This window comes from Penicillium nucicola (genome assembly GCF_028828085.1).
Source record: "Penicillium nucicola strain IBT 29836 chromosome Unknown utg000010l, whole genome shotgun sequence".
Taxonomy (NCBI): domain Eukaryota; kingdom Fungi; phylum Ascomycota; class Eurotiomycetes; order Eurotiales; family Aspergillaceae; genus Penicillium; species Penicillium nucicola.
This window is the reverse complement of record NW_026643134.1, coordinates 2,086,011-2,104,293: the sequence shown is the minus strand read 5'-3', so window position 1 is coordinate 2,104,293 and position 18,283 is coordinate 2,086,011. Positions and strand designations below refer to the sequence as shown.

Here is an 18,283-nt window from a genome sequence, read left to right as displayed (position 1 = left end):
GATGCAAGATTAACTCAGAATGATTGAATGAAGTCAATTGTAAAACCCCTGTATCGGAATAGACCAGGAGGCAAGTATGTCTTATACTCGTACAGCACGAAAGGAAAGAAAGGTTTTCATGCAAGTGCTCTAAACGCAAAAAAAAAATTGAAGATAAAGAACAGAGAGAAGGAAAGATATCTACCAACATGGAGCGCATGAAAGTATAGACAAACCAGGAGATGGAATGAAGAGATTGAAGAAAGGTTGGGGAAGGAAAGAAAATTTTGGAGAAAGGAAAGTATGCAAAACAAATCAAAGCAGATCAAGGTCGAAAGATAAACTAAGCATCATGCTCACCATAAGGCGACTTATCTTTTCTTCCGAGAGCCTTGTTCAAGAATGAAGTGCGTTTCCCGGGGGCATCTGAGCCACCTGTACTAGGGTAGCCCTGAGGTGGGGAGTAGACGGATGGCGGCGAAACGGGATCATAGCGATCCGTGAGCTCGTAATTGCTGCTCGCCGTCACGCCGGAGATGGGGTCGTGGCGGTGAGGAGCGTTCTCGGCGCCAAAGTTTCCAAGGGGGACTTGGCTGTATCCCGTGTCGTGGGTGTAGTAGCCCTGGTATGCGTTGGGGTCTGGTGAGCCAACAGTCTGCACGGTAGACATCTGGCTTAGCCCCTGGCCCTGGCCCTGGCTCTGGTTCGCGGTTTGTGCGGAGGAGTGGCCGGAGGAGTGAGGGCGGGGCTCGTAGCAGGCGCTGCCGCGGGAACCTGGCTTTGGTGTTTCAAGGATAGGGACCTGGCTTGTGGAAGGGGTCAGGCCTGCGGGCACTGGAGAGAGGGGTGGATGAGGGACAGCGGGGGCGTCTTGGTCGTTGTAGGATACGCGTTCGCCGGCTTTCCTGTGACCGGTTGAGAGGCCGCGAGAAACTCCTGCAGCGGTGTTCACACTGAGGGTGTTGGAGGCGTTGGTTGCTGTGCGGTGGAGGGCATGGCCGTCGTCAACGTCCAGACCAGGGTTGATGGCAGATGGAGAGCGAGAGTTGAGCATCTCAACAATGGCAGCTTCACGTTCGGCATTGGTTTGGCTTGAACCACGGTGGGTGATGGTTCCTGAGCGGCCTTGGTCAAAGCCTGTCGATTGGCCGTAGTTCTCGTAGTTGATGGTAACTCCGGCGGCGGCGGCGGCTTTTCCGACGTCGGGCTGCTCGGTGCTACCACCTTGCTGGGAAGTACGCTTGCCAGTGTCTGCATCATCACCCTTGTCATCACCTTCGTCGGCCTCGGGCTCGGGGGCGGCGACACCTGGGGCACGGACTTGGACCTTGCGGACAGCCAGGACCAGGGCACATAGGAACTTGGATCGGCGGGCGGCGCGGACTGTCTCATTGGACCAGTTGGACTTGTGACGGATGTCAACACGAAGCTGAAGCTTGTCCATATCACCGACACCACCAAGTTCAATGTCCACGTCAGGTTGGAAGTCACGGTTGTTTTCTTTGTCACGAACAAAGTTCTCCATCTCCTGGCGGAGAAGCTGAACCTCGGCGAAAGAAGTGTCAAATGCAACAGGGACGGTGAGTTGTTCGTGCATGGCATTGGCGCGAGTAAAGTTGTCAACCCAGAGACTGTTCAGAATGTTATTCGGCACCTGAGTGACACGGGAATCGGTCACATTTCGGAAGACAGTGAAAAGTAGAGAGATACGCTCAACCACAAAGGGCTTGTCGCTAACCTCGACACGGTCACCAATATCGAAGGGATGCTTAACAAAGAGGAAGATACAAGAACCGAGAACTTCCTGGGCTGTAACGGAAAAGACGAAACTGAGGGAAAGCAGAGAGGTGGCACCGGCAGCGATGACAGTACCGAATCCACTGGTAACGAAAGAAATGAAGACCAAAATGCCGACAAGACCAGCAACACACATGAGCAAGTTGTCCAAAACACGAATAGCCTGGTCGACATCGTGCATGCTGTTGTTGAGAGATTTGCGCAGGCGACCAAACTCACTGATGGTGAGAACCATCTCGTCCAAACTGATATCACCGTTGCCATCCTTGTCCAGAGCGAGGAAGCACTCTTCGGCCTCGGCTTCGTGGTCAGCACCAAGGACCTCCACGATATCATCCATGTACAGAGACTCGCGGCCCTCAACAACAAATGACATCCAAATACGGCGGGCCAGAGCTGCAGCGGAACGCTTACGCTCAAGAGCTTGGATGACCATGGTGTGCGTGGCAGTCGGGTTGAACACTTGCTTTCCGGTGAGTTCGGAAGCTACGTTACCAAAAGCAGCCGTAACCTTGTCACCGACGCGGCCGACGTTCTTGCCGACTTGACGGAGCATGCGAAGAGGCATAGCGGAGGAGCGTTTGCCATTCTTGTTGCCAGCCTGGGCCAGAATGGAATCGAAAATGAGAGAATCCTCCTCCTTGAACTCCTGGCAGTAGACGGGGAACATGTTGCGGGAAGCCTCGAAGAGCAGACCAACCAGGTACAGATTGCGCTTGGAGACCTTGATCTTGGCATCGAACTGCTTGCGGTGGTAACTGATGGAGATAAGTTGAACAAGCGCCTTCTCGGCAAGATAAATGAGCGCGCAAAGAAGGAAAGCAAAGAGAACATTCTTGAGACTCTTCTCCCACGACTTGGTGGTGGTATCACCCGAGTCCTTCTTACCAGGAGTCAAAGTCATAACAGGAAGGAAAGTAACGAGAGAGATGACAGCCCAGAGGACCAGCGCAATGGGTGTCTCAAGCGCACGCAGAATAAGCGCATACTTGCGAGTTCCGGAGCTGACAATACCAACCAGGTACTGGAATAAGTAAGGAATGTACCGAGCAAAGATCTTAGATGTCCACAGACTGAACCAGACAATCTCAATCCAGGTGAAGAACCAGTAAATGTGAACACCACCAATCTCCGCGTTGGGTGCAGCAGTTGCACCAACAATGATGGGAACAGCGATCAAAATCGCAATGGGAAGAACATAGATCAAGTAACGAGTGATAAGCGAATAATTCAAAACAGCCTGGTAGACACGGCCCATGCGGTTCAGACTGCCATCCTCGGACGATTCCGCAGCCTTTCCGTTCAAGTCATTGATACCCGTGTCGGTGCGATGCCTACGCCCAGGCCCGCGGTGTCTCACGATGGGATCCTTTTCCGTAGCTGTGCCAGTGGCTGTAGCCTCGCTGCTCTCGGGGGAGGTATTGGAGGCCCATTTGCGCGCACCGGTCTGACCACGACTCGCGGTCGCAGTCAGTGGGATGTCAATGGTCACGTCGTGGGGATTCCCCTGCCCGTAGTCAGGCATGTCTGGTAGCTGTTCGAATCGATGTGCGGTCAATCGCTTTTGCGAGAGGCTCGGTCTTCCCATCGCAGTGCGCCGAACGCAGAGAAGTGACGGAACCTATTTATCAGTCGTAGATCGGCCCCCTTGGAGTCGCCGACTTCTGGGTCTTGTGGAGACACGCGAGAAAAAAACAACGGCTCGTGGGTTCTTTTTCGCCTCCCCCTCTTGGACCGGGTTTTTCGCTTGTAATAGTTGCAAGCTAGCTTGCTGGCTTCGGCTCCCGAACGAATGTGGATTGGAGGAGAGAGTCGATCGTTCGTGCTCAATGGCTGTCAGAGGTGGAGATGTGGACCGTGAACTCTTTTTTCCGTGTCTTATATCCTCCGAACGAGTGACAGGAGGGAGAAACAGGAAAAGAGAGAAAGAGCAGATTCAAGTAAAAGTTCAGAGTTCCAACACGTCCAGCCCTAGAATCAGCCACCTGTTTCATCAGGACCCGTTGACACGGGAGCAACGAAAATGTGAGACCGCCATTTTTGGAAGTGTGGAATGCACCGAATTGGTCTGTGATTGGACGTGAATCCACCAGGCTAAGATCAACTCTACAGTTCAGACCCTCAATCTCGCCACTATACGCGGCCATTGACTTGAAATCTCGAGACACATGGACGCAGGTCCACACGCTCCCCACATCACGATGTGTCTGATCGCCCAATTAAATTGACGAAACGGCGGGTGGCTTACGATCCAGGGGTCTCAATTCCCGAATATTGGCGTATGCTGGAACACCTCATATGTAGGTCATGCAGAGGGGCAACCTGTTAAACAAGTAGCAGAGGCAAGGATGAAGTGAATCAGGAAATAAGTCAACAAGATCCCCCTGAGCTGAGCAGAACCCTTGGAAGGCAAGTCGGCCGATCAGCCAGTGGGTCACGTGGGCGGTCTGAGGGGCTCCGGATATCTTTCACTGGTTATAACGTGACTGGGCGTTGAAAGCACTGCGAACCTTGGGAAGAAATTGACGCTAAAATCTATATATATATACCTATACATAATTTTCCCTAGGAGAGTAGGGATTTCTTATTTGGGCTGCCGACGCTTTAATGAGGGCACTTAGCCTCTCATAGTAGATACCAGCACGAGCTCAGAGTCAGTGATGAGCCTAGAATAGTCACGTGCATGATGACTGATTACTCAGTGACACCCGCGGACTATCACATGGTGCCGGGCTTCTCAGCTTGTTACCTTTCTTTGCCCTATCTAGCGTAAGCCTCACATATGGTAGCAGGTCCTGGCTTGCGATCCAGCAGCCAGGGTGAACACCAGGGATTTCTTTGTCGGAAAATTTCTTCCTTCTACACGACACCCTTACGCGGCAACAACGCGTGCAATAACCGTACAGTACGTAGAGACGTCCTGATCCTTCAATGACTAGGTCATCGTGCTACCCTGGTTAGCGCGGTGCTAGATATGGATACGCTCCCGTCCTCGACCACCACACTGCCCACATTGCTTGTAAGTTCGAGGAGCTGCCCCTGCGTGTCATGTCACGTGATACATGTCAACGTTACTTGAGAAACGCGTCCTCACGGATCTTCCACGATCAATCGCTCTTCCCCACTACCATTCGTCACCATGAGATCACAGTAACACCATCCTTTATTATCATACAGCGTTCTATCTCTAGCATCAGTGATTTTAGAAACGCTACTGAGCACGGCACAGTCCTTTTCGAAGGACGGCAGCCTGATATCTATCATCTTTGTGTCTGACGACAAGACAAATACGAGGCTGTACACATTTCTGGTGCTGGCGCACTACCTTTAACAATTTCACCCTGAAAACCCACTAATCCACCGGAAAGCATATAGTATTTTGCTACTTTACCGTATCGAATTTACAATCGCATAGTAAGATAAGCCGACACTGTCGAGCGAGGATTTTTATCCGCCCAACTAGGCCATCGAGTCCACCCAGTTATTAGTGTCTAACACCTTGAGCTAGCACTAGTAGATGATGACAACCTAAACATGAAGGTTCCACGTAGGCTAATCGCTTCCTAGACGATACGGGCCGATATAATGTTGCGCGTATACTAGACGTCCGGACCAAACGCACCCGCGGTTGGGTAACCATGGAGTATCTCAAGCAGCAGGAAGGCCACCTATACGAAGAGGCCTAGTGGGTGCTCGAAAGGAACGCAGTCGGGAGTGAGAACCTCATCAAGGAGTTCGAGCACAGGCGCAACAGTATCCCAGTTCTAGAGCACGAGAGCCAAGAGGATCAAGTCAAACTGACTGAGAGACATAACAAATGTCGAGATAGGCGTGGAAAATACGCATTGATAGGGCATTCTTAGTTCATCGTCACTTCGTGACTATTTGTATATCACTTTATCATCAGTTCACACTCACTTCGCTACCGTATCACTTCATACGCCTCGCATTCACTTCGACAAACTACTCATATCGCACTGTCCCTTTTCCTCCTACAACACGTTCACCAAGATCGTCCACTACTTATGTCCCTAACTCATGGCAATTGTGGGAAGGAGTCCGAAGAACACTCACTTATCTAGATCACTCTAATCGCGGTTTATCAGAATCATGCCCTCGGATATCCCGTAGAGACACCCTTGATATTTATTAAAGGGTATGACTACAAACTAGATATACACGATTCATTAATTTCACTGATAAAATTATTTCATTGTTACGAGCAAATTAAACTCAAGATTGTTGAAGAGAAAGCTAACGGGATATAAAGCAAGGCCTTCTGTCTCAACGAAAGGGTTTAGGGGGCTTGACAAGTAGTGCAGGGAACGTTCTCAGTCTAATTGGTTAGCTCAGGGGTTTCCACGGAGTGAACAAGCGACGGGCCGATAACAATGCCCATGTATTCAAGATCTACAGCGTGCTATAACTTTGCGCAGACTTCAAGGTCCATTCTGAAAAGGACAAGGGCTGAGGCATCAGTCTCATACGCGTCCACGAGGGTGACCTACAAGTTTCCAGGGAGGCTTTCAATGACATTGCGAAACTCCTTTAGAGCGTCTTGGCATCGTCCACCAACAGTCAAGGTGTGTGATTCTTTGCCAGCAGCCCATTGATTTTGGGTAGTGCTAAAAAGCCCCCCCAGATTAAATCTGACTACTACACTAGCAGTATTCTAGCGTTTTTTGGGCATTGGAATTTACATCAAATTTTACATTAAATTTTACCTCAAATATGGCATCAAATACTTGACATTTCAATGAATCCCATGAATCATCAGTCCTCGCTCAGTAACCAAAACCCCCATTTTTGCTAAGGGTGTAGGGTCCATGCACTTAGGGTACCCGAGTCTGCTAGCAATCTGCTACGTAAATCAAGTACCCTAAGTGTCTAAGTCCCCTAACTCCCTTGCTCTACCAGGTAAAAGTGATAAAATTGCGGGGAAAAAAAATGGAATGTTTTGATTGACTCCAACTGACAGAGCCTAGGGGCCTGAAATAACTTGATTTTCTATGCTGCCACATAGGAAAATTGCGTCCTGCTTGCCCACCCAAGCCCAAAAATTGAAAATTGACAAACTCATTAACTACCATTGATTCTTCCAGCAATAGTCCAAGCAGGCGTTCTGTCGGACTTTGCGAGGCAAAAAATCGCAGAGGTGACATCGAAGTTATCCTCCAGGAGTGCAGACATTGACTTGATGCCGCTGTAGCTTGTCAAGGTTGATTACATATAGGGCGCTGCTGTCGGTTGTTGGCTTTGAAGGGATGATCGTTGATACACGTTCAAAAAACAAAAGATTGTTGTGAAAGGAGAGAAGTGAAAGCAGTCAAGATTTGAGAAAGGAAAGGATGAGTTGTAGAAAGCTCCGACTCCCAAAAGGGAAGGAACCGGGGGTGTCCCCCACGCGGCAATTGTCGCAAGAGTCCACTGAGTAAGAGTCGTAGAGCTGTATAGTTATTTATTGCTTCACCTTAGGAAGGTGTCCATATACCTTCAAATGCAATACTCTCATTCTCAGTGAGTAGAGCGCTCACTTGTGCTCTGATATCAAAAAGTGGCAAGGGGTGAGCACTCAAATGGACAGAGAAAAGTCTCGACTGCCAGGCATAATCCGGTACATAGGCTACTGGGTTTTGATTATCCGTCATACTCAGTCTTATGCGTATAATGGCAAACTATAACATATATACATCAGACACATATAACGCTCAAACATATATAAACCACAGGATCTCCAATGACAGCCATCCTCTACATTGGACAAACACAAGTACAAAGAGCCTAAGCCCTCGAATCAGCCCTCATCCCCTCCAAAACCCCAACCACCTTCTCACAACTCCATCCTTCCACCAACCCCCTTACAAGAACATCCTGCTCACTCTCAGGCGCCATCCCGCCAGGCTGCGGCGGCCTCGAATCAAGATTAGTGGGGAAAGGATAACCCTCCCCAACAGCCTGCACAAGAGCCCTCACCTGCCTCTGCGGCAACGACCAAAGCCCAGGATCCAAATCCGACCCAGCAACGCCCCCAGCCCTCTCAAACATGCCCAGCAAAGAGTCCCAAACACCCCTCACAACCACCAAAGAATCCACACTCTCCATGGGCTTCCCAAACGCCGAGCTAACCTGCAGCAAGTTCGCCACGCGTCTAAACCCCGTCCCAGCATCCATAGTGTTCGCCCCAGCGGCATGAAACAGCCCAGGATTAAAAAACACCCCATCCCCAACCTCCAGCGGCGCAGACACATATTCCGCCAGGAAATACTCCCGGAACGCCTCCAGCCGCCACGCCATAAACCCGGCCCCGTACGACTGGCTGTACGGCAGGAACCTCGTCGGCCCGGACTCGACCGGCATGTCCGAGTGCGCAACCGCCCCCTGCAGCGTCAAGAACTGGCTGGCCACCTGCATGGCGGCCGGAACCCGCGCCGTGCACTCGACGTCCTGGAACCCCAGGTGGTAGTCGCGGTGCGAGTCCTGTGCTGCGCCGCCCGGGTGCACGGCGTTCAGCTGCGCCGTCACGCGATAGTTCGGGCCCAGCCAGGACTCGGACACGGCGGCTAGCCAGGGGTTGGAGTAGTAGGCGCTGAAGCTGGTGGGGTCGGCGCTGGCGTGCTTTTGGAAGGAGTTCCAGATGCGGTCGTTGGTGCCGCCAGCGGCGAAGTGGTCGCCTTTTTGGAGGGCTGTGTTGGCTTTTTCGGAGGAGATGATTTGGTCAAAGGCTTGGTTGGCTGGCTCTATGGTTTGGCTGTGGGTTTGCGCGGGGTACATTCCTTTGAGGATGTACACTCCTGGCCCAGTGTGCAGGCATTTGTGCCATTCATCTTGCAGGGCGGAGAGGTGGGTTTTGGTTTGTGTCAATCCTGCTGATTCGAGGGAGGGGAGGTCGTAGATTGGGATGTTGGATGAAATGTGGCTTGATAGTGGGTAGTCTGCTGGGTTTGTGGTTTGGGAGCAGATCTGTTTGAAGTCGGAGAGGTCCGGGGTCGTGGTTTGATAGAGGCGGGACGACATTGTAGGTGTATGGCTATGCTATGGCCGTTCTCGCTCACCGAGATAGCATGTGTTAAATATCTGCTCGGCGGAAACCAATGTCCTTAGAGGCTCCCCGCATTTTCGGATCTGACCCGCTCGGGCGAGACGCACGTTGGATGTTGTCAGGGCTTACGGGAATGGGTTTCCGAACAGGTCAATCTTGAATGTGAAGAACTAGCAAGTCAGAACGTCAATTTATAGACCTAGATGGGTATCACAGCTACCAATCAGCATAGGTTCAGGTCTACTATAGAAAAGACAAAAAGATGATCAGGTCAAACAAGCGCTAAGAAACGCCCAAGCTGGGAAATGACTTATAAGCTCCAAAGAAATCCAAGATATCCCCCCCCCCCCCCCACGCAATTCTATGCTCGGTGTCAACCGTCTTTTGAAGGAAAATAATAATAAAAATAAGAAACAGCAAATATGAATGGAAAAAAGACAGCTTCGTAACGGTGCGTGACTGGGCCGTAGGGCACCCAGTGGTAATTCATGCATTCATCATAACTCCGAGATCCGAAGTGAGGACCGGGTCGGAAGGGCGTTGGTCCGTTGACTCGCTAAGCACCAGTTGGTGCTCGGACATGGTCTCGACCAGTGCGCTGGGTCGGCCCGTGACGGTAAAGAGAACTTTCAAGAGGAGGGTTGGACCTCCGTTGAGACCACCTTGGGGCTGACGACGGGTGTGGGTGAGTAAGACGCGGACTAGGTCGCGGATGGCGCTGTCGGTGGCCGCGTCATGGATGGCGTCTAGGCCATCGATGATGAAGACGAGGAGGGGCGGGGCTGATTGGAGAAGGGTGTCGACGAGGGAGAGGGCTGCTTTCCAGCTGGCGAGGGTTCCGTCCAGTTGGCGGAATCGCTCGGCGCTGAGGTCGAGCACGGCGTCGCTGTCGACGACGGGGGAAGCCAGTCGATCAACTGTCGGATCACGCTGTAGGTGAGGGCGACCAGCCCCTGCTCTTGGAGACTGAGTCCTTTCACCTCGTGGGTGGGCACGACACAGAAATGAGAAACCACTGGTAATCGAGCCTGACGAGCGAACGAGGCATAGCAGGCTGAGATCAGAGCGACCGGGTTGTCGGAGGAGGAGAGGCTGAGTCCCACCCACGGCTAGGGCTTGCGACCGTGGACTAGTTGCCCATTGCTGAAGAGAAGCGACGATGCTTCCCTCGGCGACCACTTTGACCTCTGGTTCATAGTCGCAGATTTGATCATCGCTGTCGAAGAAATCCTGGAGATGCTTGGAAGAACTTTGAATCTCCAGTCGTCCTAGACGACGCTTGGATCCCCGGGACCATTCAAAGGATGATGTGTCTGGAGAAAATGAAAAAATCAAGTGTCAGCATGGATCGGCCCATAGGTGCAGGTTTCTTACCAATGTTGGGCGCAGGGGGCGTGGTCATGCAGACAATGCCAGTGCTCTGTTCGCTGACAGGCTCCAATTGTTCGCGCACCGAGCTCAACGTCTCTGCCAATAATCGATCCCGACCTTCCCGATACCGGGCACGCTCCTCCGCATCCTGTTGAATCTCCCACAGGAGTCGCCGGGTGATAGTATTCTGGGCCGCAATCCGACGCTCCGTTCCTCGGCGCCCGACTTGGCTCAGTCGGGCTTCCTCCCACAGGGCCCGGGCACTGTATGAATCCGAGTCTTCCTCTTCCATTTCGGTGTCCTCATGTTGCCAGGGCAGGCTCTGCGCCTGGCGTTGTGTGAAGATGACCAAGTGGTGGAACTCGGAGTAGACATCTTGGCTATGGATGTTCAGCAATTGGCAGGTCGACCGTCGGACATACCAGTCCATGAATTCGGTCAGAAAGAAGAAGATTAAGGTGTATGTTTTCGCAATCGGTTCCACGGCATTCTGAAGGGAGTCGGGGTCCGGTTGGCCTATTGCGTCGTGGATGTTCAGTAGAGCCGTGGCTAGTCCCTCCATCACTCGGGGGTAGTGTGAGGATGCCTGTCGGAGTTAGCCATGCCACGAAGAGGATCAAGACGGGGTTCTTCTACCCACCTTAATCACCGACTGGAGCACACCATATAATAAAGGGGTATAGTAGGACTGCGAGTCGGACAAGGTGGCCAGGAGAGTCGCGTGCGTGTCTATGGTCGGCAAAAGTCGATCGCACAAGTTCATGGAGTCGCTAAAGACTCTATTCCGTGGTCGCGATTGCCAAAAGGTCTTGATATTCCCTAGTAAAGTCTGTACATCGTGTCCGGTCTGTGGTCGTTCCTCAAAATCGACTTGATCTTGTGGGACGAGTAGACTGATGAAGCGTTTCCAGGTGTGAGCCAACTCATTGCGTTCGATGTCTAGTTCGGCAATAGCAGGAATACTGTGTGTGTGTGGGGGGGAAGAAGTCAGCCAACCATCCCAGAAAAACCAGGGGGGGGGGGGGGGGAAGAAAAAAGAAATAGAGATCTTACGGAGAGACGGGTTTCGCATCATAACGCTGAAACCAACTCATGGCGGGCATTTGAAAGGAGTGGAGAGAGGAAGAAGGGGAAGCTAAAAAAGAATCTATTAATACGGGGGAATGGCCGGGATTTTTCCCTTTTTTTTGGGGTTTTTGGGCCAAGGCCGAGACTGGTCTATGACCAGAATAGGGATATGATCATGTCTCAGCTGCGAGACTGTTAACGTCTAAGTGATAAGTTATAGTGAGCGTACGATGACTATGAACGTGAGGGATGGAGCAGATCTCATGAGATGTTTAAGAGTAAGAAGCCAGAGAGTAGAGTAGAGAGGGCGGGGTTTCCCCAGTCTCCCCCAGTTGTCTCCAGTGTCTCCAGTGTCTCCGGTTCTCTCCAGTCTCCGACTCTGTCAGTGTTAGGCTTTGCTTTGTCCCTATTGGGGTGATCGGGATCAGGAAACCGTGGAAGAGCAGATGGAGAACGGTGAGACACTTTTAGATCCTTTTCCATACTTTGAGCTCAAAAGATCCAAAAAGATCCAAAAGATCCACGGAGACGAAGACGAGAGAATACGAGAGCGAAGTGCAAGATGTCATAACCCCCCCAGGTCGGCATTCTTGCTGTATTTTCAGCTTTGATTGTTGATCGCCAATCGTCTCGTCGGAAGACATGCTGTCATACTCCGTACTGTCTACGGTCTTCCCTACTGTACTGTCGACTGGAGTCTTTATCTCCACCGATCGGCCCTAGTCCCCTCATTTTCCGGTTTTCCTGCACCTCCACTTCTCTCTTTCCTTTTGCCCATACAATGGGGCTGCTGTTCCTCTTTACCCTGTTCATCTCGGTTCGGGCTGTGGTGGTTCTTCCTTCCAATTTGACCGATCTCAGTCAAGTACACTCCAAAGGCTTTCAACTTCAGGGTTCCAATCTCACGCAACGAGTTGCCCCGTTAACCGAGGCCCTCTCTGGAGCGACCAGCGCCCACTTACAGGTTGGTCCAATGGCTCTAGGGCTGCTGCATTTGCTGACCATCGCCAGTCCTTCAATCAGTCTGGCACTGCCACCCAAGTGCATCCGGGCAATTCCATCTCACTGACCGATTCCGAGATCGCCTGTATTTCTTGCGATCCTGACGACTACCCTGGCTTCTACACCGTCGACCAGACAGTTCAAACAGTTCTCACAGCCTCTGCTCTGCCGGCTGCTGTGCTGTTGTACACCCACTATTCATCGCACTGTAACTTGACAGCCGATGATCAAACTATCGCCCGGTACAACAACATCTTTACCCTTACAGGTCCTGGTGCCTGGTCAGCGCTGCAACGTACTTTCACAGAACCATCCCCAACCATTGCCATCGTCTCAATGTCGTTAATGACCAATGTCCCGACCGACACCGGTGATTCCGGGAACTCCGGCGACAGTCCTAACACGGGTATGTGGAGATTGTCCCCGGGCAGCGATGAAGTAAACTAATATGATACTCCAGCTATGATCATCCTGTACAGTATTACCGGTATCATCACTGCACTCTTCCTGGGAATCATCATCACCGGCGCCGTCCGGGCCCATCGGCACCCAGAACGGTATGGACCTCGTCGTATCGCGGGACGAGTACGGCAGAGTCGCGCCCGAGGGATAGCCCGCGCCATGTTGGAAACAATTCCCGTGGTCAAGTTTGGTGATAACGATGACGAAATCGATGCCGCCAAGCGGGACGTGGAGATGTCCACTGCTGAGGATCCCGCCCGCGAGCACTCCCCTCCACGCGACGGGATCCCTGAAAACTCGACGCCGACCGAGTCCGAACTGCCCACTCCGGTGGACGATGCACACCATGCTCCCGCAGAGAAGACCGAGACGCCTGAGACTGGCAACTTCTCCTGTCCGATCTGTACCGACGACTTTATCAAGGGCCAGGATCTCCGTGTCTTGCCCTGTAACCACCGATTCCACATGGAATGCATTGACCCCTGGCTGATGAATGTATCCGGAACCTGTCCTCTCTGGTGAGCCCACACCCCCTTCCCGATCCCCCGATCTATCCACCACCCATGCATCAAAACTAACGGTTCCAGCCGCATCGATCTAAACCCACCGCCAGAAGAACCAACCGACCCAACTAACCCCACCGACCAACCCGCAGAAACCGGTGAAACTCAAGAACCAGAACCACCCGCCACCCAAGAACCCCAAGGAGGCCGCCACACCCACCGCCGCCTAACCAACTACCTGCATGGCCCTCTCAACGCCCGACACATGCGTGACGCCACGGTGGAAGAGCGCCTCGCCGCGCTCCGCCGCGTCCGCGAAGCAAACCAAGACCAACCCGCGGCCGAGCCAACCCCCGAAGGAACCCGCCGCCGCCTGACAACCCGCCTGCGTGATAAGTTCCGCATCCGCACGCGTGCTCACGGCGAGTCAGAGGAGACTGCCACTCACACCCCCGTCAGCGAAGAGGCCGAGGCCGAGGCTGAGAGCGGGCCTTCGATGCCTGCAGCCCCTGCTGCTACTCACCCGTCCTCTTGATCTGATTGGATCTACTTTTTGATTTGAACCTTGATCTTTCTTCTGATTTGCGTTCTTATACATATCACTCCTTTACGTTTGCACATATTATGTTATGATGATGACCTCGGTTTGGAGGCTACATGGGCGTTTTCTTTTGGCTTTTCTTTCACGTCGATATTGATCTTTATGATTGTGGCTATGTTGCTATGGGGGATCTGCACGGCGTTCTTGCGCAAAAGAGTATCTGTCATTTATTTCTCTTCTCTTCTTCTCTTTCTTGCATATACATGCATGTTTGTTCTGTGTTCTGTGTTCTGTGTCCGTGTTGTATATTTGGGATTTAGCTTTTGGCTGTAGATCACATATGACTCAATTTGATTGGATATGGATGGTACAACGAACAGCGAACAAAAGTCAATGTGTGTAGATCCCGTCTAGACCAGAGTATACATCATCGATCATGGGACGACCACGGGGTACATGTACATGTATTTCTGTATATCCATTCACATGGAGAGCGTGTCCAATAGGGTGTATGGCGTATAGCGTATAGCGTATCGCGTATCGCGTTATCCAGCCCTATGGATAGTACGGAGGGAGAGATAGGCTGTGCAGGTCAGCCGGACAGCAGGACAGAGATAGAGACACGAACGGGAACCGTGGACCCGATGTTGATGAACAATAGACTGTCCTGTTCTCCATACCGGCTCAACCCGCTCGGGGGATTGGCTGTACATGTACTGTATGACGACACCTGGGAATACGGTCAAGCCCTCCAGGGCTGTGGGAGGATAATCCTATTACTAACAACAACCCATTGTTCATCCCCCACGGATCAACGCCGGGCGTAACAGGGTGGTAAGGATCGCCAGGAACAAGTTGGGGTAAGTGATGTGCCCTCTACACGTTGAAGACTCGGACTTTTGCCGTGATTGCATCAGCGGCTTTTGTGCTCTGCCGGGGCTGGGTTAGGGTATGAGGGATATACTGTACAGTAGTTGAGGGAAGTACGGAGTACAGTATGCCAAGGCAAGTCAAATTATGCGGGGGACTTTGTCGGCTTGCCGCTTTAAGAGGACGTCAGTGACTACCGTAGATGTCAGCACGGCTTGGACTGCCAAGCGCATGGGCTCGAGTCCGATCACGTGGATGCTGACTAGCCTAACCCCGATCATGATGTTACGGCTCAACGTTAGTCCGTGGAGTAGGAGAGATCGGCCCTATAGAGCCATTTACAGCCATCAAACCACTCGCAGGTTTTAATTGACTCTCCTGTGCAGTCGACTAACCTTTGAGTATCCAATCTATACATACTCATCAACATTACTGTTGAGTGTGGTATGTTGTTCCTGTTGGACAATTAAGATGGCAAGAAGAGTGCCGCCTGATGGATCACGCAAAGCATTCTGCACTTCAAAACCAATTGACTGTGGGTTTCTGAAATATCCTCAAGATTGCCCCAACGGGGAAGACAATGTTATAGACATCATACTGGATGTACCATTTGTATTGTTAGCCTTGCTGTGTTCGTCCGAGACGATATAGTCATAGATGAGAAGGGTTAACTGATCATTCATAGCAGCTTGAAAGTGCTGCAAGCTAATGCAAACATCTTGAACGGTTCAATTATGAACTGCCCGTGGGAGAGTATAAAGGCTGGCACCTTGAACCGGCCGGGTTCGAGAAAACCATGTCACATATCTTCAATTTCTCGTGATCCATTTCTTGTGATCCATTTTGATGTAACGTTATGAGATCCGAAGGGTATCATAGAAAAATCCCAACAATAAGTTAGGTAGGAAGCAACTGGCAGCCACCAGGGGTGATAGTACTATAGAAAAGGAGAGCACACAACAGTGGGATAGAAGAGAAATTGTGTCTGTCTTGCTCTACTGTGCGTAGGAAGGTCTTAAATAAATCACTAATGCTGAATTATACGTAGACCGCTACTTTATGCAGTAAGCAGTTCCGCCTCTACAAAAGTTATTTCAACAGAACATGGCTATACAGTAGATCAATAGCCGCATCGAACGAGACCCAGCCATTCTTCATGAGATGTACCCGCAGGCAGGCAATAGGACATCACATTTGACTCCACCGAGATCTACTGCGAAATGAGTTATTCCAAGTAGCCATTTTTTACAAGTGAAATGTGGCACTGCATTTGCAGCTATAGAAACATGCAAATGCAACTTCAATGCAGCCCGTGCATTGCTTGTGCAGGCGATTAATGCAATGCACCCCTCGAATCCGGATCTCACTCTTTGGAAGAACTGATAAGTATCTTTTGTTTTGTTTTCTTTGCTTTTTTTTCTTTTCATTGCTTTTTGGTGAGATATTGCAACGCTGTCATGCAACGCGTGGAGCTTTCAGCACGACGCCTTGGAAAGATTGTGTAAATTTACACCGAGCCCCTATTGTGACCACAGTAGGAATATTCTCCTACAGCAGAACTTTCAAGATTGAATCCACAAAAAGGGAAAGAACAAGAACATGACGAAGACCATGGGATTACTTCAAGACCGAGTACGCATGATATACCAGCTTTCACAACATGCAATGACAACTAATGGCATGAGAACAGGTAGTCATTGTTACAGGCAGTGCCTCGGGAATCGGTCTCGCGACAGCGATACAATCAATCAAAGAAGGCGCCCGAGTGTTCGGAGTAGACATCTCGACCTGTCCAGCCTCATTAGAAAACGAGCCCAGCTTTCGATTTTTCCAGTGTGACCTGACAGCTGATGATGCTTCAAAGGCGATTGTGCAAGCTTGCTTGGAGGCATACGGGGAGAAAATCGACTGCCTCTTCAACATAGCGGGCGTGATGGACAACCACGGCAGTGTCGATACGCTGACCAACGAGAGCTGGAAGCGCTGCCTGGCAGTCAACTTGACCGCACCAGTTGAGTTGATGCGCGAAGTGATTCCATTGATGCGCAAAGAACAAAGTGGAAGCATCGTGAACCTGGCCAGTAAGGCCGGTACCAGCGGCGCAGCATCCGGGGTGGCCTATACTGCGAGTGCGTAATCAGATCCGTCTCAGTTGGCGGAATTGTGTGCTTAGGACATTGTACTGACAGCATTTGCTCAGGCAAGCACGGCCTTATCGGCGCGACCAAGAATGTTGCATGGAGATACAAAGATGAGAATATTCGGTGCAATGCGGTCTGTCCTGGAGGTAAACCTTTTAAAAATCACCGTTTTTCTTGATGAGAAAATGACTAACCCAGTGTCAAATTGAATAGGAGTCTTGACGCCTATGTTGAATAGCTCGGATCCAGCGACCCTGGACTTTGAAGCACTGTCGTCGATGAAGCCTGTCCATAACGCCCATATGGCTCCCGGCAAGGGGCCATGGATCAAGGCGGAAGAGATAGCCGCGACAATTATCTTTCTGGCGTCGGATTCCAGCCTTAGAATCAATGGCGCAGTTGTGCCAATTGATAATGCTTGGTCGACAATCTAGGCTACTTGTTGATATCCCTTGACACATATATATCAACATCTAACTTATATAGCGCTGCCCTTATTTTTGACATCATTCTACGCGCAGCAGAGGAAATGAAGTACACATTAATTTGAGTAGTCGTAATGTTGCACTATATTTACTGCAATGAAAATAATAGGGCCACACTACGACGGGGACATAATATACTTTGCCCACACCCTCGGTCTGTGAATATTTTTCTATTATCTGAAAAATGGAATATTCTTCTACAGTATCGATTACGATGGGATCTATGCATTTGACACCGGTTTTACAATGGGCTTAGTCTCTACTAGAAAGGTCCACGGGTGCAGATAGTCCGCTTGGTGCCCATTATCAAGTCACGGACTACTGTCTCCCAAGGTTGGTATGCACGTAGGGCATATGCAAGAGGATCTTGTTCCATAAGAATCCTTACATTACCGCCTATTCAATCGGTAAAAATCATTATTTCTGCTCTCACTACCTCCTTAGGGAAATGACCCAGGACCGACATAATCTGAGCGATGCTGTGGGACGTTTCATAATTTATTAATTGCTTGGCTAAGATATCTCCATCCTTTGTTTGATGCAAAATAGTACTATACAGTAAGCTCGCCTCGCAGATCACTCAATTTAACCTATCACTTTCAAATGTATGTATCACAGTGATAACGCTCTTAAAGTTTACAGAGCAACAAACAAGCACTTGAAGTCTATCTAGATAAGCATTTTTCCCATGATTTTCAAATTAAAACACTCCACGTTCAGCCCCTCGCACGCAGCCGTCAAGGTGCTAGAGACATCTGGCGGGGCATTGTTACTATATTTGCTTCGGGTGCATTGCTTGTAAATATGGGTCAGGTTCTTATAATGGGATGTGTTTTTGTAAATCTAGTTCTGTTTCCCAGCTTCCCGTCGTTTTCACAGTATATTTTGTGAAGTTCACGTAATTCTAAAAATATCATGAAAAAGTCCATATAAACTGCTATCATGAAATCGAACTCTTAGTTCCCAGGAACATGAGAGTGCATTACATTGCCGAGCATCCAATGCCACCTTTTGGCCCAAAATGT

General features: G+C 50.6%; 5 protein-coding genes across 5 annotated transcripts; 2 read left to right on the top strand and 3 right to left on the bottom strand.

Moving 5' to 3' along the window:
• Positions 1 to 322: 322 nt before the first annotated feature.
• Positions 323 to 3,301, bottom strand: N7511_009339 (serine/threonine protein kinase; the record flags this gene model as incomplete). The annotated part of the gene is made up of 1 exon (XM_057131716.1): positions 323 to 3,301. The coding sequence occupies one exon, from the start codon at positions 3,299 to 3,301 to the stop codon at positions 323 to 325; it is 2,979 nt and encodes a 992-aa protein (XP_056979704.1).
• A 4,256-nt stretch (positions 3,302 to 7,557) lies between these two features.
• On the bottom strand, positions 7,558 to 8,790 carry N7511_009338 (phytanoyl-CoA dioxygenase family protein; the record flags this gene model as incomplete). The annotated part of the gene is made up of 1 exon (XM_057131715.1): positions 7,558 to 8,790. The coding sequence occupies one exon, from the start codon at positions 8,788 to 8,790 to the stop codon at positions 7,558 to 7,560; it is 1,233 nt and encodes a 410-aa protein (XP_056979703.1).
• Positions 8,791 to 9,301: 511 nt separating this feature from the next.
• N7511_009337 (uncharacterized protein) lies at positions 9,302 to 11,289 on the bottom strand (the record flags this gene model as incomplete). The annotated part of the gene is made up of 4 exons (XM_057131714.1): positions 9,302 to 10,128; positions 10,190 to 10,772; positions 10,827 to 11,148; positions 11,240 to 11,289. 4 exons carry the CDS (start codon positions 11,287 to 11,289, stop codon positions 9,302 to 9,304), a joined length of 1,782 nt encoding a protein of 593 aa, XP_056979702.1.
• A 746-nt stretch (positions 11,290 to 12,035) lies between these two features.
• N7511_009336 (RING-H2 finger protein) lies at positions 12,036 to 13,756 on the top strand (the record flags this gene model as incomplete). The annotated part of the gene is made up of 4 exons (XM_057131713.1): positions 12,036 to 12,218; positions 12,266 to 12,662; positions 12,717 to 13,236; positions 13,306 to 13,756. The coding sequence occupies 4 exons, from the start codon at positions 12,036 to 12,038 to the stop codon at positions 13,754 to 13,756; spliced, it is 1,551 nt and encodes a 516-aa protein (XP_056979701.1).
• A 2,487-nt stretch (positions 13,757 to 16,243) lies between these two features.
• On the top strand, positions 16,244 to 17,207 carry N7511_009335 (SDR family NAD(P)-dependent oxidoreductase; the record flags this gene model as incomplete). The annotated part of the gene is made up of 4 exons (XM_057131712.1): positions 16,244 to 16,264; positions 16,323 to 16,761; positions 16,833 to 16,919; positions 16,987 to 17,207. 4 exons carry the CDS (start codon positions 16,244 to 16,246, stop codon positions 17,205 to 17,207), a joined length of 768 nt encoding a protein of 255 aa, XP_056979700.1.
• Between the last annotated feature and the right edge of the window lie 1,076 nt (positions 17,208 to 18,283).